The sequence below is a fragment of the Pelecanus crispus genome, chromosome 6 (genome assembly GCF_030463565.1).
Source record: "Pelecanus crispus isolate bPelCri1 chromosome 6, bPelCri1.pri, whole genome shotgun sequence".
In the NCBI taxonomy this organism is placed as follows: domain Eukaryota; kingdom Metazoa; phylum Chordata; class Aves; order Pelecaniformes; family Pelecanidae; genus Pelecanus; species Pelecanus crispus.
Genome location: NC_134648.1, coordinates 6,463,170 through 6,488,075, shown reverse-complemented (window position 1 = coordinate 6,488,075; position 24,906 = coordinate 6,463,170). Strand labels below are relative to the sequence as shown.

The 24,906-nt window shown below is 36.1% G+C and overlaps 1 protein-coding gene across 2 annotated transcripts in view; it reads right to left on the bottom strand.

Annotated features, from left to right (window-relative positions):
• GAS2 (growth arrest specific 2) overlaps window positions 1-24,906 on the bottom strand; it is an 86,296-nt gene that overhangs the window by 25,985 nt on the left and 35,405 nt on the right. Inside the window, exons 4-7 of one of the 2 annotated variants that reach the window (XM_075713112.1) lie at window positions 21,876-21,939; window positions 17,052-17,196; window positions 13,597-13,704; window positions 12,745-12,780 (exon numbers count right to left, since the gene is read on the bottom strand). In XM_075713112.1, coding sequence (XP_075569227.1) covers window positions 12,745-12,780; window positions 13,597-13,704; window positions 17,052-17,196; window positions 21,876-21,939 — 353 coding nt within the window. Of the gene's footprint in view, window positions 1-12,744; window positions 12,781-13,596; window positions 13,705-17,051; window positions 17,197-21,875; window positions 21,940-24,906 lie in introns of those variants that run through there. The other variant, XM_075713111.1, reaches the window with a different exon arrangement.

Below are 24,906 nucleotides of genomic sequence, written 5' to 3'. Positions count from 1 at the left end.
TCATCTGGCTTAACCCTCCGGCCAGCTTTTTGGACAAAATTGAAACCACAGTAGAGAAAAGACAGAAGAGTTAAAGCAGTATCGCAAGCCCAGTCGGTATGCTAAGGACATTTTGCAATGCTTTTCACTAGCTGAAAGAAGGGATCTGGATGCTTAGCACATTTAACAAAAGGTCTTTCCTCTACTGTTCTATATGTATTCAGGTGCTCCTAACCCACTGGCAGCTTACTTATCCTGACTAGCTTTTTTGTACCGATGGGATTTTTTTAAGCACTGAGAACCAACTTAACTCCACAGAGTCTGTGGTTTTGTGTGTTGGTTTTTTGTTTTGGGGTTTTTTTGGTTTTTTTGCACTGCTTGCAAGGGAATCAGGGTTAGGTCCAGACTGAATACTTAAATTACAATATCAGATAAAAAAAAACCCAAAACAAACAAATGAATCACACACACACACACTTTGCTATTACTTTTCCTTAGTTGGCAAATGTGTTTAAAGTTAGGCCAGTAAGACAGTAACCCTATGCAAATTAGCTACATTATACCTGAATCTGTAAGATAATGAAACACAATTATCCATACATGCAGACCAGGCTTTCACTGACTCCTTCAAAATCAGGGCTTATGCTCAGAGCTGTTTTATGCAGGACTTTCTACAGCATCTTTTGCAAACACTATATTTAATTTAAACAAAAAAACCCCACCACTCTACCAAAGCAGACTGAAGAGAAGGAGGGAGACTTGAGAACAATGTACACTTTCAGCATGAAAGTGCCATGATATCATTCTTTGGCTTGCTAATATATATACTTTGAGAGACTGGGGTGGGGAGGAGGGAAGGAAAGAGAAACAGGGTTCTTTGTACCCTTATGAAATGCCAAATGACTCCTTCTCCCTCTTGCCCCTCAGTAAATCACGGGGAAGCAGTTAAGTAACATGAACCAAGAAATTAGCACAAACAGCATAGTCATTTCTGAAAACCTGGTTTGACTAAATTGCCAGCCTGTCATTTTCCCCAATTTATGTGACTCTGGTTAAAAGGTTTTACACAGAATTCTGAATGCCACTGTAGTTCTAGACCTTAAACACAACAGAATATTCATATGTAAAATACACATTTTTTGTAAAGGACGTTCTTCAGGCCAGCCTGGGTTATCCTTATGTTCTTTGTAATAGATGACTGTGTTTTACATGTATACAGAGAAGAAATCGTAATAGTAACTATGCCTTGACACTGGGGGCTGTGGATGTTTGTGTCCGGGAGTTTTTTAGCTCAAGCTGTAAACTGGCTTGGAGTTTACTTTCAGGTATTAATTTTACTTCCCACTTGCAGATCTCATTGGCCTTCGCTAAATTTTTTTGTGCCTTTGAACAGGGAACAGACTGGAAATACATTTGGTGGAACATAGAAAATAGACATGCTTCTAATCATGCCAAAAAGAGAGAAATCGACCTTATTTACAAGTGGAAACTATAACCTGTTGGTGTTTTAACAGGCTGCTGCACCAGCCAGGAACACTTAGGCAGCCCAAAGTCACCATGTTGCACTTCTTAATTTTTGCTATACTTTCCCATATACAGCATAATTAGATTAGGCAATTAAACATGGTCTAATCAATGTTTGGTTAGAAAAATCCACTGACACTTAACATGAGTTTCAGAACAAGTTTAGTGAATATCTGTATTGGTTTCCACACTGAAAATTTTTCCTAGAACAGAAAAAGAACCGTGTTAAAAAGCTAAACAAAACAGTTTGAAAAATTTATAACAACAAAAAGGGAAAATGGGAGTTGCTTTTGTTCACTTTACATTTACATTTGCCTAACTAAAACATCCCAGTTGGATATTGCCTTCCCTACTTTCTTGATAAATTTCAGCCAGCTAGCAGAGTATCAGACCAGGAATACTGCTAATCCTGATGGATTTATGCTGGATTCTACTTTTTCCCCCACTTCTGAATCTTTTATAGACTCACTTTTTCCATGCTTCTGATATTGAATTTTACTGATCTACGCTGAAGTTGTAAAACTTTTAAATGTGTTATTCCTTTCTTCTAATTTCAGTTTTTCTGCCTGCTGGTCCTTATATCATAACACTGGGATCTCAGCAACATCCATCTTAATATGTTGAAAGTGCTTACTGACCTAGAATGCTCACAAGGAAATAGTAATAAAAGCAATTGTGACAGACTTTGTTGTGGACTCTGGCCAACCTATTCTCCACTGGACTTTTGAGTATCGAGGGAACCAAGTGATTCCTTTCAGTTGTGTGTGCAACCTTACAAAGGGTCACCTTCACCCAAGCGCTACTCACCATGACTGATTCACTAAGATACTCCTTCCTGGGATTTAAAACAAGATTTAAATACATGGAGGATGGGACCCAAACCAAAACCAGGAAACAGAATAAGCAAACATCAGCAGTTTTGTAAGACTGTCTAAAAGGGTAATACACTTGGAAGCATTACGAATCAGGTCCTCAGCAAGTCAGTCAGGTTCCACGGAAATATTGGCTGCTTTTGTTTGGTGTTTAAAAAAAAAAAAAAAATCTTGTCCAATACAGTTAAGATGAAGAAATGAACCAATACAGATCATTGTCCTGATGATCAGATAATAAAAATAAAAAGAAGTGGCAGCAAGATAAACTTCGGAAATTTTTGACTGGGAAACTTTTTAAGGTAGAAATTTTAAAATCCTATCATATAGTTAAAAGAATTCAGGTTACCTTTCAAAACAATATTCAAATATTATTATCAACTACAGTGTTTGAAACTAAGTGAGCTATATTAGTTTAACTGGTTGGGTAACAGGCTAGCTAATGGCAAAGCATTTCCCAGGTCCAATACTGAAAGAGAAACCCGAGCTGTAAAAAGAGTAACTACTGTAAGAAGAATAACTACTACAATTTAAACTTTTTTGAATGTATTCCCTTGAAGGAAACAAGGAAAGATTTTGGAACCTAAAGCGATACCATATCCCATATCAGTCAAGTTGAGCTCAAATGTGGAAAGCAATGTGTTAGAGCAAAAGGGTACCAAAGTGTTAAAAATATCTGAGTCAGTTAAAAAAAAAAAATTATAATAGACACTCATTTTGTAGCTTAGCTGGGTCATCTTTAAGTGGTCTATTAATATGCTCTGTGTAAAATACCACTAGCAGAAGGGGACCAGGAAGCTGTCAGCTGCTCAGCCGAGAGGCCCCAGCCACATGTCACGTCTTTGGGCTTCCCTGCCACACCATTTGCATCAAGCACACTTATTTAAATACATCATTGCTCCAATGGCTAGATTCCAAATTGTGTCTGGGATCAAGGCTGAAATTCAGATGTGTAGACATCAAGTATTACACCCCTATCCCATCCAAAAGAAAAAAGAAAAATTAAAAATTCAGGGAAAGGGAAGGTTTCCGGGTGGGGGCTGCTGGGGCAGAACACAGCGGAGGTAGAAACCAGCTCCATTACATGACACGCAGGTAGTCGTAACGTGTGTAAAACTTTGGGACTGGGGCACAAACCCACTTCCTATTATATTTAGAAAGTCTCTGAGATTGTTAATTCTTCAAATGAGACAGTAATTTATTATAGCTATGCATTTGACAAATAGTTATAAACATGTCTCCTTATGAATAAATAATTACTCTTAACTTCACGTGAACATTATTGTATTTAAGACGGTCACATGTTTAAGATATGAGAAAAGCCAGACTGTCAACGGGTTTAGGTAGTAAATACAGCAGAGGAAGCAGCTCCTTTTCCCTATGCTGTATTGTGGTAGAGTTTAAAAGAAGATCTTAACGCAAATTAAAAAGTTACTTAATGCTATTTCAGCATTGTTTACAAAAGCAATCACAACCTAATAACTAACATTAGATGGCATGTTTAGGGCAACGGTTCTGGCTCTTTCAACCTTTTAAAAGTGCAAATAGGATTGCATCTAGCTGAGCAGACAAAAGACTTCTGTTTGATAGCAGAACTGAAAATGATCTAATCAGTTCTGATTTCAGTATGTGTTTATCTGAATGGAGTGTTAATAACGACTAAAGTATTTTGGCATCTGTTGCTATGATTGAAATGCTACCTTTATAAAATACTACAATTTTAATGATCTCGTATGATTTTTTTTTTTTTAAAAAAACCTTAAAGTAAAGCAGTTGCTGGCAAGTTGAAAACAAGACATGATAGCACACCACTAAGCAGTCTGAGTCAACTGATGCTAATTTATGACTTGAAGAACAATCTATATCTGGTCTTCAGTTTAATAGTTGCTGGTTTTTGGAAAATACTCTTCAGATAAATAGTTGAGTCTGGAATCTCCAGAGTTTACTAATCTTTGCCAAAGAAAATGTTTGCTGTATTTAATACTTCCTTACAGCAACAGATTATTCTTGGTTTGCTCTGAGTTTCAAAAATCAATGACAAAAGAGCAGAAGAGATGCTCCTAAGCTTCCATTAAAATATGCACAAAATCATTTAAAAAGTTAGATCATTTTTACACATATTAGGTCTGAATAAGATTTGCAAAACTAGCTGATTTTTTAAAAAATGGTTTAAAAAAAGGTTTAGAAATTTGAACATTCACCATTTTTTAAATTAACACATACAGGAAGATTTGTTTTCATACACAGATATTGCTCAATGAAATAGTTCATTACTACAGGACAATCACAAGAAATCACTTCTGGACTTATGTAAAGAAAACAATGCTGTTTTCAGGAAAGGAAAAATAATGGCACTGGGTATATATTTTAGCAGAACTTCATATCCAGTTTTAACTCCAAATTCCACATTTGGAAGAGCTAGAAGTTTTATCCCTTGGCTTTTGTGGGCTACCACTGACCTCAGTGTTCATCTACCAACTTACATCTGTCTCCTTAAGTTGTCACCTACTCTGTAGCATTCACATAATAACTAATAAAAGCCATGGAAACATAATTTTGGTCCCATGTAAAATGCAGCAGTCATTTGCTGCAACTGTTTCCATTTGTGACATACAAAGTGGTCACCTGTTCAAGAAGCAGAGATAGTAACTGATACAGTCTAGTCTATGGTCTGACAGTTACCCATGGAGAACTAGGAAAACTTATATTTTAATCTGTTCATGTATTTTGTTCATAAACTAAATTCTATATATGTTCAGCCCAAACAGATTGAATGGGCAAGTTGTCATCATATGAGAACAAAGTCTACACTCATGTTTGAGTGCACATAACTTCAAAACAGCTCTCCTTAATTTTCTCCTCTCACTCTCTAAGCAAGAACATTTACCAACCAGTTTTTTGAATGATTAGTTTAAATTAGCAAATGAATTTTAAAACATGAAGTAAAACTATTAATACTGTACTAAATTATTAACAGTAAATTACATTCAAAGGAAAAATTTATTACATTGTTACATAAAATCTAAAAATCTTCACTTAAAAAGCGTTGTTCAATATATCCTAAAAGTATTATTTCTATGCTATTGCATATATGAGACACACACTAAATTATCATGACTATTTCATAGTCTTTGGCTCCTAAGCAGCTTAATAAATAATTCAAGTACATAACTGTTATGGATAAATGTCTCATTGTTTTATCCATTCTCCACTAGAAAAATTTATTCTTGATAAATACTTTTTTTGGTTTTTGAAAAAGAAATAAATTCCTATGACTCACACAGATACAGATGAAGTTTTTTGTTGTGGTGGTTTTTTTTGGGGGGGGGGGGGGGGTTGTTTTTTTTTTTAAAGTTGGAACACAACATCTTGAGATAGAATCTTCAGAAATCAATAAAAAAAAAAACCTTCTCCATAATTTAATTTAGAACAAAGAATATCTCAAATGGACAAGTGATTTTTAATTTTTTAATATAAGAGATAGATAATATAAAATGCCATGTAATTCTGTAAATCAATTAACAATCCAGTGAATCAACACAAAATAGAGAGGAATTCTGTGTTCCTCTTCACTGGAAACAACCCTGTAGGCATCAAACCTGGATGAGATGAATCCAGCCCTTAGATTCTAAAAATAATATTCAGTTTTGAAGAGAACAAAAACCAAAAATTAAACCTCAACTTCCCCCTAGTCTCTCTAGGAAGAGTGAGTATCTCACAACTTCTGCTAGGAAAAAAATCTTAGCAGAATAGACTGGTTGATAAATTCATTGGTATGCAAATCATGAATATTCTCATTAAAATATAATGTTCTATATTTCAATGTGATGAAGAGGATTTGGAAATAGAGCACTTAGCTACTTTTCTACTGAATTAGAAGAATTAAAAGGCAGCACAGAGCACAAACTCATCAATAAACACATGGGATAAAATCCTGCTCCCTTTATTTATGGTAAAAAGTACTTTACATGCATCTTGCGTGTTGCCACAGAGGTCTGATGGAGCTTAACTTCAAAATAAAAGTATCAATGTCGTAAGGATTATAACATTTCTAAAATAAAGTAGATATAAATAGTTTTCAGTGGACAACGTGAATGCATACAAAGTGTAACTGGATGCAACAGGAGGAAAAAAGATTGGTTTCACACTGATAAGAGAATGACAAAGAAATAAAACACTTCTTAAAACACAATTCAACTTTTTCCTGTTATTTCAGGAATGGAAATGCCAAACCACATGGTATTAAATATTTAAAAACCCTACACACCATTTTTGTTTAATCATGGCCAATTCAGTTCTATGCAGAACCATCATTCCCAACCAAGTCAAGCCCAGTTGGAAATTCCCATGTAAGCTACAGGTTCTTTAAGAACGTTACCCTAAAGCGAAAGAATACTGTAAGAGGCAATCACTGAACATTTATGCCTGAATCCTACATGTTCAGTGAGAATCTCTGATGAACAGTGCAGAAAATTCAGTTTACTGAGGCTACCACATAAGCCTCATTTATTGTCATTTCTCTAAATGATAGCATGAGTTATGTTTATAGTGTAAAAGTATACTGTACACAAAGCATATCACAACTTAAAGCATCAGGGGCTTTTTTTTCTTTTTAATTAGCATTGCATACTTATTATCTAAAGCTACAGTGAAGAATATTAACTTGAATTCACCCCATAAAATATTGCAGCTTTGTCCCATAAAAGATAGATGTGCTTACCTTGACTGTGTTAAATATTATTCACATTACTGTCATACAAAACCTTTTCACTTCATCAAGGAAGAAGTTTAAACAAGAAAATGTAAAGCTCTGCTATCCTTCTTAAAGAGCAACATCACAAATAGCAGCATCTCCAGTTCTAATACATCAGGCTTACTGTCCCAGCCTGTGAGCATTAACTGCTGTCTCATCGTTAATGTGAAATGTATTAATGTCTAGTAAGTGTTAAATGGATGCTTACGGAATGATTAATCTATTAAACAGAACCACAACAAGAAAATAATTGAATAAAAAGGAAATGCTTTCCCCTGTTAACATTTTCAGTATAAACTTATGGGGCCCAATCTGTGGTTCTCAACAATAAACTAGAAAGGCTTTTTTCTTTCGCAAATTCTTGTCTGTAGACTAAGGGTGGAGTGGATTAGCAGTCTATCTGGGCTCTTACATATGCAGATGCTGATCCAGTACCTTTCATATAAAAGGAGTCAGAGGGGCAGAAAAAAAAAGGGGCGGGGGGGGAGGGCAAGCAGGAGGGGAGTTACATAATTTGGTCTATTTTTGTATTCTCAGCATTCAAAGGGGAAAAAAAAAACCCTGAAATAATGAGACCTGTAACACATAACATATTTATCTAGCTTTACCTTTAAAGTATTGAGAAATTTTTTGTACAATTAGTTACCACACAGAAAACACTGCTGATACTGGGGTGCGGGGCGATTTTACCCTGGCACGTTCCTGCCAGCGAGGAAACTCTGGCGCCAGGGAGGTCCCGCTTTGCCGTCTTCGGCTCTTGCAGGCACTGGCTGCATTAAGAGCACACCAAAGGCTTCCTAAGCCTGAATCGCATCGCTAAGGCAGTTAGCTGAATATTTGCGGGGTGCTTTGAAAGCTATTAGACGTGTAGCTTCAGAGTACCCTACCCTGGCCTCCTGTTCTGAGCCACCTCCTGAGGGAAATTTCTCTTTCCACTGAATACAGGGAACCGTATATTGTTATAACTTCAACTCTAGGAGCCTAAATTATAAATACCTTGGCAGGAAATTATGGCAGGTGTGTTAGTCATTGCAAGAACTAGAACGTGACACTTCTTGAAGATGCATTACATCTTAGAAAAGCACAATACGATTTCCTAAAGATTTTTCAGACGTCCAAGTGGAGTTCTCATTGAGCAATCTTGCATAGAGGGAGACACTGGGAATTAAAGACAACACAATATTTAATTCTCCGTGGGAGGAGTTCACTAAGGCAAACAGGTCTAAGCTAGTGAGAAAAACTGCTAGGCTATTGCATAGCCTGTCACTTCCACTGAATCAGAGGATTGCATTGGAGATACACTGTCGAAACATTTTCAATCAAGACTAACGAGAATACCATTTCAGTGAAAGTAAAAAGGAGTAGCTCCACCACTTTTCCATTAAATTAGCAGCTAAGAATTTGACTTACACGGCTCTTTTGTAAAGAAGATTACAATGAATCCTTTGAAGCATTTTTGCTCACAATATGTATTCCAAACTATCCTCAACGCATGCAAGTTCTAGACACTAAATTAACACGCCTGGGCACGCAAAAGCAGCATGCTGAGGAAAAAAATATAGGCAATTAAATCAAGAGGGGAAAAAAAAAAAATTATTTCATTTCTACTACTTTACGGGTTTGACTAACCCTCAGTGAAAGTCTGTCAACCATTTAACTAGAACTGTCAAGTCTTCTTCACAGAACCAGGGAGCGGAACTGTAGCTGCTCTTGTGTTCAGCACAAACACAGCGTCATGAAGCACAGCGTAAACAGCGATGTCCACGGCCACCAGCTCCAGAAGGCTGCCAGGCCTGGATAAGAAAGGCTCAAGGCAGGAGGGGGAAGAAGGTAAAGGAAAAAAAGGGAGAAGCAGGAGAGAAAGTGTAACTATGAGAACAAGCAAGCTGTAATTTAGGTAGGGGGAGGGCAGGGGTCTGCCTAATATCACTCAACATTAATGGGAGAGTAAAGAAGAAAACAGATTTCCTGACCGCCTGTCCTACAGGCAGCACTGGACTGCAGTCACCCTACCGACACATGTTCACTATCACTGTTTGTCCGAGAGCTTTTGAGTCTTGTAGGCTGAATTTTACCAGTCCTTTAAGGTTTTTGAAAACAAAAATCAAAACCAAAACCTGAGAAGGTTGAGGAGAATTCCACCTGCACTAGCACAAGTAAGACTGAAATGTGCCAACTACTCTGTGAGCGTAAAGCAGTTGGAGAGGAATTAGCACAGAGTAAAGGTGTCCAGCCAGCCACGCCTGGAAGGTCTCCAAAAAAACTTATCTGGGACAGAAATTAGGGCTGGACTTTAGACATGCCTTTCCCTGGGTCTTCTGCGGCCTAGCGTTGAGAATTAGTATGTTTGTCTATAAGCATGAGGAGACTGAGATCAGAAGGCCAAAGAAGAGTCACTGTCTGAAAAGCAGAACAACTGTTAAAATCCTTGGAATAAGGAAGACAATAAAAGCCAGGTAAATGATGCTGAAGAAAAACCAAAACACAGAAGCACACCAAGCAAAAGCTATGAGTACGACTTATGTATTTGGATTGGTAAAGCAGAACATGACATTTGATTCTTGAGAACTGTATAATCAATCTGCTTTCCATTTTTACTTATTTCCCGTTCTTAGATGGTATATCATCCCTACCTGGACGGTTTGGAGTAAAGTGTGCTTCCATATTTATACACGAGTACATTTTTCTCACCAGGAGGAAGCAATATAATACACCAGATTGTCTGCAGAGTGATTTTGTATATATACAGATATATATTACACACACACACATACACACACATTTTGATAGTAAATCCCAAACCAAAGTTTCTACACAGGTGCTCTAGCAAGGAAATAATGCCTTTAATTTCCTGGGATTTAGAGGAAGCTAGTATTAAACAAACATTTTCTTATTACTACAGCAAAATAAAGCTAAGTGATATTAATGATTAAAAGTACACGGTCAAAAAGTATAAGAGTAATCACATGCTTATCATCTAGTCTGCAAGGCAGAGAACACCTATAAGCTATACAAAAAATGAGAGGCTTTAAAGCCAGGACCCATTACATCATCTAATCTGACTCCAGGTGCACAAAGAAATAATTTTGCCTTTGTGCAGGACCCAACGACCTGAACGTTATTATGGGTATGGACCAACAGGACAGGTCTTTCTGAGAGAAGCTTGCTAGTGTGTGGGAAAGTATACATCCTTATGCATATACAATGTAATAAACACAAGATAACTTGAAATAAGAGTATTTGCCATGAAATTGTTAAAAAACTTACCTTTTTTAAGGCCTGACTGACATTTCTTACTATAAAAATCTCTGTTAATCCAAATAACTCCTTTACTGCCTTCTGCAAGAAGTAAGCACTTCTGTGACTCCTTTTTCCAAGTTGTAAAACATACATTTGTGCAAGGTAAGTTTTCATGACTTGTTATTCTTTATTTTTAAAAATAGGCTTATTAATTCAGTTGTACTTTGAAAAATTAAGGCTTGTTCGCTAAACCGCTTCCTGGCGTAACGGTAGGATCTAAGAATGAATAGGCAAGTAACTGGCTGCAAATTGTGCACACATATAGAGATCACACTAATTCTAAACCAATGTTTCAGTTTTAAATAAGCTGGTCATTTAATTTACTTCACATTATTAAACATAATCCATTATTGTAAAACATCTTCCATCATTTTTGTGTAAGTGGAATTTAGACTCTTTCATTCCTATATGGCAGGAAGGAAAAAGAATTCATGAGGAGGTAAATTTTTATTGAAAATAAATTTTTAGCATCTAAACCACCACAGCATTACGGTAATCATGTTCTGTTTATGTATTACGGAACTACTTCATGCATAAAGAATACTTTTGTGACACGCATTTTTATCAGCGGGCTTAAGTGTCTTAATGTTTTCATGGATTTTCATCATTTCCATTACTTCCTGGATTTCCATGGTTTATTTTAGTCTTAAATTTAAACGCTTTTCCATGTAAAAAAAAAAAATTATTCAAGTAATTTTCATGGGACAATTACCTTATGATGTTACTATGATACAATAGAAATTTTGAAGGACTGTCTCTCCCCAGTGCTTTGCTACATAGTCCAAAGATTTTTTCCTTAAAATTACTTTAGATTGACGTGTAGTTTTTTGTGTGATATTTTGCATGAATTCTATGTTCTGCCAGGTTTTATTTTTCTTTGCTGTTCCTTTTTCACTTGTTTCATATACAGATATAAATTAACAAAAAGAACTTGGATACTTTTTTTTTTAAGACAACTTGTAGAACTAAAATAGAACAAATTTGTTACAGATATAATATTATTTAACAATTTTGGAAAAAAAAAATCTTAACCATCGATTAGGAGGTGTTAACTCCACTTTAAGCTTAGCTCTTGTAATGTTTTATCACATGGCATACCTGGAGCATCACTGAAACTATATAGGTTTCAAGTCCTATTAGGTTACTGGAGAAAGCTATTAGAGCCTGTAATGGGCATACTAAGCCAACTTAAACCAATGAAACTTTCAATTTCAGTTCAATTGGAACATGCTGGGTTATAAACAAGTGGCATATATCTGGCTGTGTCATGCTGTATAAAGAACATACAACATAGAAGGAACTACCTCAGCAGCATCAAATAGAGTGCCAAATATCAACAAAATTATAAGTCAGCTATGCATCTCAAATGTGTTTTCTCACAAGTGTCCAAAGGATTCCAAAGAATGGCTAATAAATCTACTTCTGTACACCACAAGAACGTGTAGAATGAAGAGTAAAAACTTACTGTGATCCAGTGAAGCATTCCAAAATGAGATTCAAACTAACCAAAACCAAAAGACAACTGACTTTTAAAACCTAGGAATATGGGCTTGCTCCCACTGAAGTTCATGGCAAGTTTCCATTGATATCCGTGTTGTAGGAATGATCTCTAATACTGCAGTTTAGTCTCTAATCTATATTACTGTTATTTTTTGGCACAATTCAACTTGGAATGCGGTAGCGTGATATGAAAAGGGTGTTTTGTTTGCAAACTTGGAATGAAATCTGACTTGGACTAGATTGTACAATAAAAAAGCCAGCAAAAGGGAATTTGACACTCACCATTCTGGCAGAAGAACTTAGTTTATCAAAACTAGAAGATTAAAAATACTTTGATATTGTTATTTGAAATTAAAATCAAAAGGAAGAAGACATAAGCATTAAACCATGCCAGATTACTGGGATCTTTGGTTAATGAACGTTACCTTCTTCAAAGTTGTTTGAAGCTAGTAATAAAGCTAGTACTTAAAAATACTGCAGAATTAAAAGAAGCCTCACTGGCTATGAAACAGAAAAGCTATTAATCCTTTATACTAGCATGTTAAATCTCAAACTATCTTTGACAAATCCTGTATTATTTCTTCTTTCTGAGCTATTACTGAATTAATTGGGAGTTCTCAATCCCTATTCAGCACAGTACTTACACACGTTCTCAACTTCATACACATGAGAAAACCTAAATCCTTATCTAAATTTGATTTCATTGTAAGTTTAGCATAAGAATATGACAGAGCCAGCACTCTGGTGTTTTGTTGAACTAGGAACTTGACTTCTACAGATGGGAAGGAGTCTCTCTGACTTCTTTTGTTCTCACAAGTGCTAAATCCTCAGTTTTATCAGGTCACAGTTGCATGCCTTTAGCAAAACAGGAATAACAGTTATTTGAGAGCAAGAGCTATCATTTTGTCAAGTCATTACTCAAGGATAGTACATGTGGAGAGGAAAATGGAAAGAAGCATAGCATGAATCAGATTCTTAACCTACTACTACAAAATAATATGATTAGCATATTTTCATTACCATAAGCATATATAGAGAAGATTAAGAGGACCAAAAATTAAGTTTGGACAGTATATTTGTGCTAAATTCAGCCAGACACTAATGCTAGCAAATATTTATATTAACGATTAACTTTGTGTTCATGGGAGTTAATATACTACATACGAAGTCTGAAATACAACACTGAGTTTGGAAATACTGTTAATCAAATGAAGTACTGTGGACATTAATGTTTTGCTCACCGTACTTTAGCAATATGTCTTAGTCATGACTTGGCAATTCAATGATCATGAAGTCTTTGATCTGTTTCCTGACCTGTCAAATACTATCAGTCAAAGCAAAGTGGGAGAACGACTGTTTCAATGAAGTGGATGTTCTTTCAAACCAAACGCAGAGGAAGTCATCACCTCCATTTGTGAAGACTTTTGGTTGCCATTGATCAAAGACAGAGCAAATTCAATGACCTAAGGTTAGAAGGATCTCCCCACATGCTAATAATTCCTTGGGTTAGTTAACCGACTGTAGTTTATTTATTCCCCGACAGCATCATAAAAATGAGTCAGTGCTAGTGAATAAGAAAATATTTTCTCCTGTTAATCAGTGATATCATTTGCGAAGTGGAAGGTAGCAGATACTAGCAATTCACTACAACATAAAAAATAAAGACTTTACCCTAATAAAGAGGATCTTCTCTCCAACTCTGTATCTTCCTTGTGAAAGACGCTCCACACAGAACTTATTAGGGCATTTACAAGGTGGATCTTCAGAAATGTGTTTAACCTGAAAAAACACAGAAGCTATTAAGAGAAACTGTTTAAAAAACCACGCGTACCAAAACATTCAAGACGACATTTGCCATCCCATGATATCAGTAATCTAAGTCTTCATTGATGGTGTTTTCTTAGTTTTTCTTAATTTTCTTAATATTTCTGTAATACTATAGTGTTTCCAATATCAAGAATGATTTTACAGCTGTGATGAGGTAAAAATAGAGATGAGTGTCACACAGTTCAACATAAAATTTACACTGTTTAACTGAAGTCAAACAGTTTGTTAATTTGAGTTCAGCATCAAACTTTTGTAGATGTATTCTCCATATTTTATGGTGAATCAGCCCAACTGTCAAAGTGCTAGCATAGCTGACAGGCAAAATGAAGATGTCATCATGATGTATTTTCCCTTCTAAATAAATATAATGAATACAGAAGCATCTTGCTTATCAATAAAATGCCCTGCCCAATACCTTCACTTGGCACTTTCAAATAGCGCACTTACACCTTAAAAAAGTATACAGAGAATACTGCGACATAGTCACAAATCCACGCTGAGATGTTCCCCAGTATTGCTAACTACCCTTTGATGATCTCCACCTTAGGGCATTAGTGCAATCAAGGGTAATTTAAAGAGGGCTTCAAGAGTACTCTATCATTGCCAACAATAAGGGCTGAGAAAAATACAGATGAAAACCACTTTCCTGCTTTTTATCAGCTGCATCAGCTTGACTTCAGCCTCTTGTGAAAACTTGGCCTTGCATGTGCTACCAAAGGCATTAACGTTTAGTAAAAGTATATTTTGTACTCTTCAATGATCTGAAAGTAGCACAGCCATCAATGCCAAAAGAGCAGATCTGGTTGAGAAACTCTTATTTGACATTCAAATCTCACTCCTGCATAGGAACAGCAATAACAAGTGCAACATTTTCATATACTGTAGTTTTCTTGGATGAATGCTGACCTAGTATGTCAGCGTCAAACACTGCAAACTGCCAGAGGCACTTCCTAGAGGATTTCTCCACTTCAAATATTCCAAAGATCTTTTCAATTCCAGTTTGCGAACCAAGGCCCGTAAAAACAGTCTGAGGTCTGGGAAAGAATATTCTCAGAACAGCTAACAAATTAAAGTCTTAAGCTGTTTCCGAAAAAAAAAAAAAAAAATATCAGGGCAAAGCTATGGCACTCTGATAGGCGTTTTGGTTATCTTCAATACATGAACAGGAAAGGTTTCTGAAGTACAACAAATGTTTTCTAGATCTGCTTTTAGAATAAAGTTATAGTATGTTAAATAAACTGGAAAGAAATTAAAAGTTAACAAATTATTGTTTCCGTATTAGAATGGGGAGCAAAAATGCTTTTGAAACTACCCCTCTGACCAACTTAAAGGCTTTCCAATTATTTCTGAAATTGTTCAATGCTGTTATCTGAATAACTTTATTACTTTGTGGAACAACTTTTTATAATTACTCTCAGCTTTTTTTTTTCACTCCTACATCAAGGGCATGATATTTTTGTGAAAAAAAATCATTTTAAAATAACACTTAGAGGAACTCTACATGTATTTTACACACAAAAAGTGTTTCTCAAGTATCAGATGAGTTTTCCTCAGTTTGAATGTACAATCACTGAATTATTTTAAGATTAATTATTCCAGTCATTTTTATCGACAAATGGGTGAGTGTTAGCCTCCATTTCTGGAGAATCAAACTATTTAGATAGCCAATGTACAACAGGAATGACTTATGTGAACTCAGTGGTTGATGACTTAAATCCAAGTGCAGGCAGCTGAGGGTGCAAAAGGTGCATTCCTGTATCTCTTGGAATGTGGTACCAAGACTGGGATGGTGCTTAGAGGACTATTTGGTAATGGCTCTCTGAATGCTGCCCAATAACCGGGGATTTTTCCTATGGCAGTTATCACCTCTGGAGACACTCCTGAAATGCAAAGCTGAAAATGGATAGCGTGAACTATGTCTTAATAGCTGCATCTACCAGGGTTCATCTAAGCAAGCAAAAACCCAGAGTAGCCGTACCTAACAGGTTCAAGGTTATTTTGAACTGTGTAAGCAAAATAGAACATCTTAGGCTTGTGGAGAATGAAAGCCAACATATTTATACTGGTGTAAAACAGAGGATAATGAGACCTTCACTGCTGATCCTCTGTTGAGGCTTCCATTACCTTACTATCCCAATGGACACAAAAGTATTATTGAGTGGAATTTGGAAATCAAATAAGGAAGCAGAAGGAAGAATTATATCCTATTTTATTTTGTGTCTGGACTATATGAGCACTGCTGCTATTTTATGGTGTGAGTGTCTGGGGCAGTGCAGGTCAGGAATCTAGCTGGATGAATTCCATTCTGTTTCTATCCCTACTGCTTTCTAAATTAAAGGAGGTGGTTGGAGACAACCTTCATACTCTGTTCTGTTCCTACAAGATACGCAGTCACCACCCTCCTTCTACACATAACTGTTCTTTCTCAATTCTGTTGAAACAGAAGTGAGTGTTTTTGCAAAGTTAAGGAAGAAATACAAAATGTAAAAAATGTTAAATGTAATTATTTGCATCAAATACTACAAAGTATTTCAATAAAATGAACGAACATTATATTCCATCTGCTCTTTGTAACAAAAAGTGGCACACGGATTTTTCAAGAAGTGCTTTTTAACTCCCAGGTGGCACATCTACCTTGTAATATAGTGGTTGCTATAGTAACTGCTTCTTTTTATAGAATATATTTGTACTTTTCAAGTTTAACCTCTTCATGGTCTCAAAATGTGTCCTTTTCATCTGATTCCAGCTGTTTCAAATGAACCCCCCTAGGGTTTGCAACAGAGAAATGAACACTACAGTGTAGTGCAAAGAGTTTAATGAAATTTAAAACAAGATACTTTCTTTCTAACAATGAGGAAAAAAAATGCTTGGTTTTTTACCACATGATAAACATGCAGAACATCAGCATAAAAATTAGGCTGAGATAACTTAGAAGTGTTTGTTAACAATCTGTACAAGTCAGTATGGGCCAAATCTCCTAGTCCTGACTCAGTCCTTTCTCAGACAAAACACCAAGTGGGAGTTGATGAATAAGAAGTGAACAGAAAAAGAAAATGGAGTAATGAGAAGGGAACTTGGCCCTAAGCACAAAGCTAGGCTAAATTGCAGATCTCCTACACAGTGTGACATTTTTTCCAAACTCAAGGCATAAATATTTGTGGTCAAAAAAACAAATTAACTCCATCAGTCTGCAAATCTTTAAAATACAATGAGATGTTAAACTCGGGCTTCTGTGTGCTTTGCAAGTGAGTGCATACCAGAATGGGTCAGATAGGAAGAAGCTTCTTCCCACAACTTACAGCATCATCCAACAGTTTCCCTGTGCTCTTTTTCCCAGGAGACTTTGTTGGTGATGGTGAAGGAGATGGAAGGGGGGCTGAAAGTGTTTCCTCTTGTTCAATCTCTTTTTCCAACTTTATTAATCCAGGAGGCTCCACTCCAAACCTTTTGGAAACATGCAAACAAATTACTAGTCTGTATAAAGTATTACATATTTTAAAACAAAGCAGTGGAAAGAATTTATATTTTCTGTATTGCACTATTGTGCAATAATAGAATGCTACATACATTAGTAAACATGTAAAAAATATATCAATCACTAATGCCATCATTCCAAATTAATATAAAAAATGAATTCAGATGGAATCTCTCACTTGAAAAATTTACAGGAAATACAGATTTTTTTTTTTTCCAACTTCTCTGATAACATATATGTTGGTGAATGACTAATTTATGAACAACACTAGGCCTCAAAAATTGCTATATCATGTAGGACAGATTCAAGTTCAATACATTTGCTTCTCCCCCCCTCCCCCCCCCCCAAACAACATCCTTTTAAATTACTTGACAACTTTTATTTTGTGTTAGCATTTTTCAAAGAAATTCAGACAAAAAGCGATTAAAGGTTATCGCAGCCTCAACTATTGCACTGAATTTACAGATAAATAGAGAGATAGCCACTATTTTTCAGAAGTGGCTAATGCTTTTTCTAACTAATTTTTACAGCCAATCTTCAGATCTCTGCTTACAGTGGCAAAACTCTTGTAGCTCCAACTAAAACAAAATACATGCAACTCTGGCATGGAACATCTCAAACACAGCACTTGGAGAGCAAGGCTCTTTAAAACAATGCCTGCTTTTGAAAGCTTTATGGCAAGTGATTAAGTCAGTATCTCACAGAACGCAGCAGAGCTTGGACAGATGTCAGAAGTCTGAAAGCCCATCCCATTTTCCTAATCACTGATAATTCCCCTCTGGTTTTTTATTTGCCAACACTAAACAAAACCCAGAAAAATAGAAAGATTCCCTTTTTCAGAGAAGGACTTCAGCTTGAAAAAGTTATCATGTCAGGTAGGCTTCTCATAGCAAACTACTTGCATAAATGAAGCAGTATTTCCTTCTGTAGTAGAAAAGTCCATAGCCCAGGTGCAGAACTATGCTGACTTATCTAGGTGAAGATCTGGACACTGACACACTGAGCAGTAACAAACATATTATGAAAATCTAAGCTAAATACCATAATATTAAAAGTGCACAGAGAAAGGGCATACGCGCATATACTGTCTTTTGTATTTTTATAACTTTTAATTTAGCCACACTACTGCCTAGTAAATTAGTATAAAGAAAACCAAAAACCAAATCTGTGCTTGTATTGGCTTCTAACTGGTGCAGTCTGCCTAATGAAAAGTCAGCCAACATTGAAGCAAGCACTTATATACAATCCATTTACTTCCTGTCTGTCTGCAGATGCCGACAGGCTGTAAATCATTAAATTCCCACTGGGGTCTAAGCCTACACCTGCATGCAGCCTTACTCATCAAATAAAACTCTTCCACTCCAAGCAATGCTGCTTCTTTGCTTCTACCGCTTTTCACAATCTCCAATTTTTGTCATTGTGACAGAGTTTTAAAGTTCCCTGTATTTCCAGTATTCTGAATTCCTCGAGTGATGAGTTGAAAAATAAAACAAATGAACAAACAAAAACATACACACATTTTTTCCATATATTGTATCAACCTGAAGCAAAGTTGCTGGAAAGCTGAAATGGTAAAACCCACATCTTTTCTGGGAGGGGTAGAGGTGCAAATTCTGGTCTGGAAGGTATGCTGAGAATTTCCTTTCCTGCTCTTTTCTAGCCTGCCTTCTCATAACTACAAATGAAGCAGCACTGGACTGTAACATGATCTCCAATAGACCTCTTAGAGCACCACTTCCCATTTTTACCAAGGAAAAATTGAATGCAATAGCAGAAAGATCTTGAAATTCCTCAACAGTAATTTCAAAAGACCTGTGGGCGTTGTTTAAACCCCCGAGTTTAAAAGTTACCCAAGAACTTCATTCTTTCTGCAGAAAAGGTAATGTAGCTGTTTTCCATGGCATTATCTCTCTTTAAACACACACACAGACAGCACATATACATCTATTTGCAAGTAATCACATTCTCCATGAAGTCTTGACTGTGAAGATTACTCAGATTACGCAGTGACAGATTCTGCTTTCACATCACTTTATTTTAAATGATTCACTCATGACTTTAAAATACTTTGGGAGAACGTTAGGCCTGTGCAACCCACTGCAATAGCCCTGTGTAGTGTCAATGTTCAATCATTCCGTAGGACACTTCCCTCTCTCATAAATGTTCTCACTCTACCCACATGGTATCTGCCAGTGTACACAATGGCCCATTTTAGCTATTGAAATTTCACAGATTACCTCAGGGTTTTATTTTCATAAACAACTGAAATCCAGGACAGTTTATCAGGCTATTCTATTTTTATTGGTACCTGGGCTTTGAACCGCCACTCTTTGAGCCAAGTGGTCACACCAGTTTTCCACCCATTGTGTGCCCACCGATCCAGTCCATCTCTCTCTAATTTGGCTAAAAGGACACTATGAGAGAATATGCTAAAAGCATTGCTAAAGGATCAGCTGTCTCCCCTCATCCACAGGGTATCTGTTGCAAGGGTTCAAGTTTAGCAGAACAGAGCTCAATTCTAGCTCCTCCTCAAAGAATCCCCATTCCTGCTCACTTGTGCCTCAATCGCAAGCTCATTTTCATGAAGAAGAAAGGCCTAGGTTGACTTAGGGGAGTTACAGACCCTGAAGACTAACAGTAGTCTAGCTGGGCAAAGTGTGCCAGGAGGTGGCTCCTCGTGGTGAATAAGATGCTTTGAACAAATCTTGCTGCTTCTAAACAGAAAAGGAAGAGAAAAGTAAGAAGTTATTCAGTGTCTCTTACTCTCTTCACTGAGACACTTTCTCAAAGATCTCTGCAGCTCCTGTTCTGGAAAGCAGACCCCCAAGACTGCCAACAGACCCAGTTTGCTTTACAAAGCAAGCACACATCTGACTTCTCTCCTGTTGAAAGCAGCACAACAACAATGTCAGTTTAATACGCTCTTTCCTATGCTTAGAATCGTTTACGTTGGAAAAGACCTTTAAGATCATCCAGTCCAACCATTAACCTACACTACCAAGTCTACTCTAAACCAATCAAGGGTAGACTAGACTAAACCATGTCAGCGGAGGCAACTATCTGTTCTCCTTTGCTATATATCTATAGTTTACCACAGCTCAGGCAAAACTGGCATCACGTATTTGCTTTTCAATTATATTAACCTGCTGTTCCCCTTCAACAGTTTTTGTGCACCTTGGAAACTTACAAGATTATAAATGTGGTTTTGTTTGTTTTCAAAGAGATATTAGAGCAGGAACAAGTAGACAGATATATGTTATTTGACCCCTAAGCTATAAACAAAAATAAAATACAGTAACATAAATATAATACATAAAATATGTTAAGGATATATGGTAATATACACATATTCTAAATAAAAAATAAAAAAAAATATTTTAAAGGCAAAGGGGTAGATACACATAATAAATGAAAACACGGTTCATTTATGGGTTCAGTGTTTGTTTTCATGCCTGTAACAGAACATGTGAGACATGGAAGCTTAAGACAAAAGATGAATACAAAGGGTAAGAGTCTATCTTAATTCCCAGGTAGATCTGTTGAGAAATCAAATCTCGTTGCAAAATGAGCACCTACAGATCAGAATACTTCCTTATTCATGGAAAGTTAAATTAATTTTTTTTTCCCACGTTGGACTGAATCCAAGTTTTAGAGATAAGAAAATTCTTACAAACTGGAAATCAACTCTTTTTCTGGCCAATGCTATTCCTATGCAAGTGTCCACTGACAGCGAGGGCTTTTCTGAAACTTGACCAAGAGACAAGGTTCTAGTTAAGCAGCTTCCCAAGTGGGTTGCATTCACAAAATATGAATACCTATAGCACAATTATAGCATGAAAATACTAGTTCTTAAGGTAGGAATAAACAGGGGTCTCCTCATTGATTGTCACCACAAAGAATTCTTCTGAAATTAATGAAACTATTTGAATAGCAAGGCACTCCAGTTTGATACACATGGATGAACGCAACTGCAATTTACATGCAAGACTGGGCAGCAGCACTGCTCTCATATATTTTGAAGCAAATCTTACACTCTATGCTGGTTAATTCAGCATCTGCAAAAAGGGAAAAATCACATTCTAATTACTGTAATTTTGGTTGTCTAATGTTGTCTTGACTCTTGTCTTGACATGAGAGATAATGCTACAATGTATTGAGTGTCCAGTCTGCCTAGAATCATCTGAGAGATAGAACACAGATCGCTAGTTCTCATATTGCTTCTGTTGGTGAAAACCAGAGCTAAGTTTATTTAAATAAATAAGAGCCAGTGTTGCTTAGGTCAGACTTACATCATGTGAAGAACAATTTATTATCAGTAAAGTTAATGAAATCTCAGTTGTTTATAGAGATCTGACTGTTAGAAGGAGAAACAGCTCAAAGCTTGATTTAGAAAAAAATTCTCAACTCTTCCCCCTCCTAATATAAGGATAGCCAACAAATACCTTCATGGAGGTGATGGTACAGAGATTTTATTATATTTGTTAACAACTGCCCACAAGATATTCTTGAGTGACATCAAGACAAGCATTCTCCTTGAACCTAATGAGCATAAAAGTTAGCTTGAGATGTGCTGATTTAGTAAGTCTCTCAATAGCCACTGCTGTCAAGAATGTAAATATTTCTTCATTCTTTAAATATTTTCACCTACCTTGCTGCAATCCTTCCAAGTTCCAGCAAACAAAGGCACACTTCTCTTGGCTGCTTGTGGAGAACTAGAAAAGCAAAATGAAGATGGAAAATATTTATAAATAAAAGCTATTTTCAACATATTGGTGATGAATGGAACCTAATCATCAACATCTGTAAATCTTGACTCAGATAAAACTTGGTTTTCTTTGGCTTGCAGTGGAGTTTTACTGGAATAAAAAAGATGGGATTGAGGAGTGGTTCTCAGAGCGCAGACGATTTAGGAAGTTCCCATTTAGTTATCTTCTAGTTCCTTTGAACATACCACTCTAAATCTAAATCACTGAGTAATTATTTGGGTCATTTGGTAACCTGCAAGCAGTTCATAACTATTTAAAAATAATCAAGAGCCCTGGCAGAACAGTAAACTAGTAGAATGTAAAAAATAAATTAACAACATTAAAGTGATACTCTTCTTTCTACAAACTAAGAGAATTCCTATCCTTTAGATCACTATTTGCCTTAGCCTATTTAAATCACAAAAATAACAAAAATTGCACTATCAAAGATGTATCTCATTATAAATTTGGTCCTGAATTCGTTATATATCTATTTTAAAGCAAATATAAAACTAGAACACTTTAGGATTTCAGCTCATCATAGAAAAAAAAACTCAAAGAAAAAACTTTTCTTCCGTATATATACACACATATATGCAAGTTTCATGCCTGGATTCCACACAAGACCTGTAGGTTTTTAAGCTTCAGAAGCAGCTGTAACACAGCATGAACTTCTCACTAAGCAATACCACCATAATCCAAGATAATTCTTTCATTTTTCCCCACAATTCAGATAGGTAATGTTCTGTAGAGAATTCCGGCGAAATATATAAATAAAATCCAAAATCAAGAGATGAGGACAGGCCTGTGGCTGTTTACGTAATCAACTCCCCAAAAGTCCAAAAAGCAGAAAGAAAAAAAAGAAAAAAGGAATTATGAGTACATTCTCATCTTCTCTCCAGAAATAACTATTGCAGTAAACCCCTCATGTTGTGGATAAAATTCAGGTTTTAGAAATTTCCACAACAATCAAAGATTTGTACCTTATACTCTAGTTTTAACTGACACCAAAAAATAATTGTGTGAATATTTGCATAAATCAGAAAAATAGAAACAGCAACAAAATTTATTTGTTTTTAATGAGTTAAGGTCAAGACATCTGCTGTATATACATTTTGGTTATCTAAAGACTCACCTAACTCAAATGCATGAAGAAAAAAATACCATACCTGAAAAAGATATTTCAATGTCTAGTTAAAGCTCTGAAAGTCATCGCTTTGTCCTATACTGTACGTATGAGACCCAGAATGGGAATCCACAGACTTAAACATCTCTGAATAACTAACGCCTGCTGGGGCAGACCTTTGGCTCTGCAACTTCAACTTCTAGCTCCACTGACTTGAATAAAGGTATGGTAAGTTGTGCAAGTTGAGTGCTTGTCCCAATGTCTTTTGCTAGTGTATAGGTAGCACTTTGAGACGTGCATTCTTCCCCTCTAATCACATCCAAATAGATTTCCAGAAGTGAAACTGCAGAGCATGAAAACTAAAATGGCACTGCAGTAGGAAAAGTATTTTTATCCTTAAGCCATCTATTATTACAAATATAAAAGATGCAGACTTGGCCATTTGGCTATTCTCAATATTCTTCCTTGCCACGAAACAGCAATTTTATGAAACATTTACCTTTACTAGTAATTGCTATTTTTAAAGTGTTACATTCATGACTCTAGCAACATATTCTGTTGCTTTGGTTCTAAACCAGTTGGGACTGCCCCAAAATAAAACTTGATTTTGAGAAATAAGGCATCCCCCAAAATATAAATGGAATAAACCAGTTCTGGAATAGACAAAAGGAGTCCAAAATTTCTTCATTGCAATTCACATATATAACTAAGTTTTGGAAGGGAAGAGGAAAACAGACGCTCAAGTAACATTTTGTACAAAAAGATCCATAAATAGAATTGGAAGTGGATTTGATTAAGAAAGGTAAAATGTTTTTCTGTCAATGCTTAAAGCTCTTCTACCCAAACAAAATTCCAAGTCCTTTAGCAAATCTGACTCAACATAATCTAGACACATTTCATGCATTTCACACCAAACAACATGACACAGTGGAATCATTGTTAGAGGATGAAGAGCTGTGCAGGCAATACCAACCACAAAAACAAACATCTGGTCATCTGATAAGGCGACAGTGACACAGCGCTTCTAACAAGAAAACATTAGCATTCCTGAGGACTATACCAGCATATGTATCCGGGAACTTCGGAGACAAACAAATGTTATTTTGTACGCTGCAATACCCACTGGAAGTAATTTAGATTCTTAAGCCAATTTTTTTTTTTTTTTTTTTTCCCGGAAGCACAACTGTTTAATGGGCTACCACCTCGCAAGACACTGGTCAGGAGTTAGAGCAAAAGCCACAGAGACACAAGACTGCATTTTCACACCTATCTTGGCCTCAAATGTTCAGTGTAACTTTCAGTGTGCAAATGAAGACAACCATCACCTTTTGGAACAAGTAGCACTTTTGAGTGCCTTGATTTCCAAGTACTTACTTTGAGAAACTTTTTGTCTGGTGCTATTACACAATAACTGAAAGAACTCAATATTTACAGTCACTTTCAAAAGGCTGCCTCCTAAACTTTTTGGAAAAAAGCTACCTTTACAATTTTTTTCCATCTAGAGAACAAAAAGAGAAACATTTCTTACACTTCCTTTTTTTAGTTTTACGTATAGAAGTTAATTGATTATCTTCAAAGCACTTCAAGACATCTGATAGAAAAGATGTCAAAAAACTATTTCAGAGGCACTACACAGCGTCAAAACCACTTATTTCATTATTTAAAATAAGTATGCCACTAAAAAAAAAAATCTGAAGTCCTCATAATTCACTTTTAAATTCTCACCGTACTGTAATTTAAGTTCACATTTAAATTCTGGCTGTACTGCAGTTCATGGCTAACTACACTACATACATGTACATAGTTTT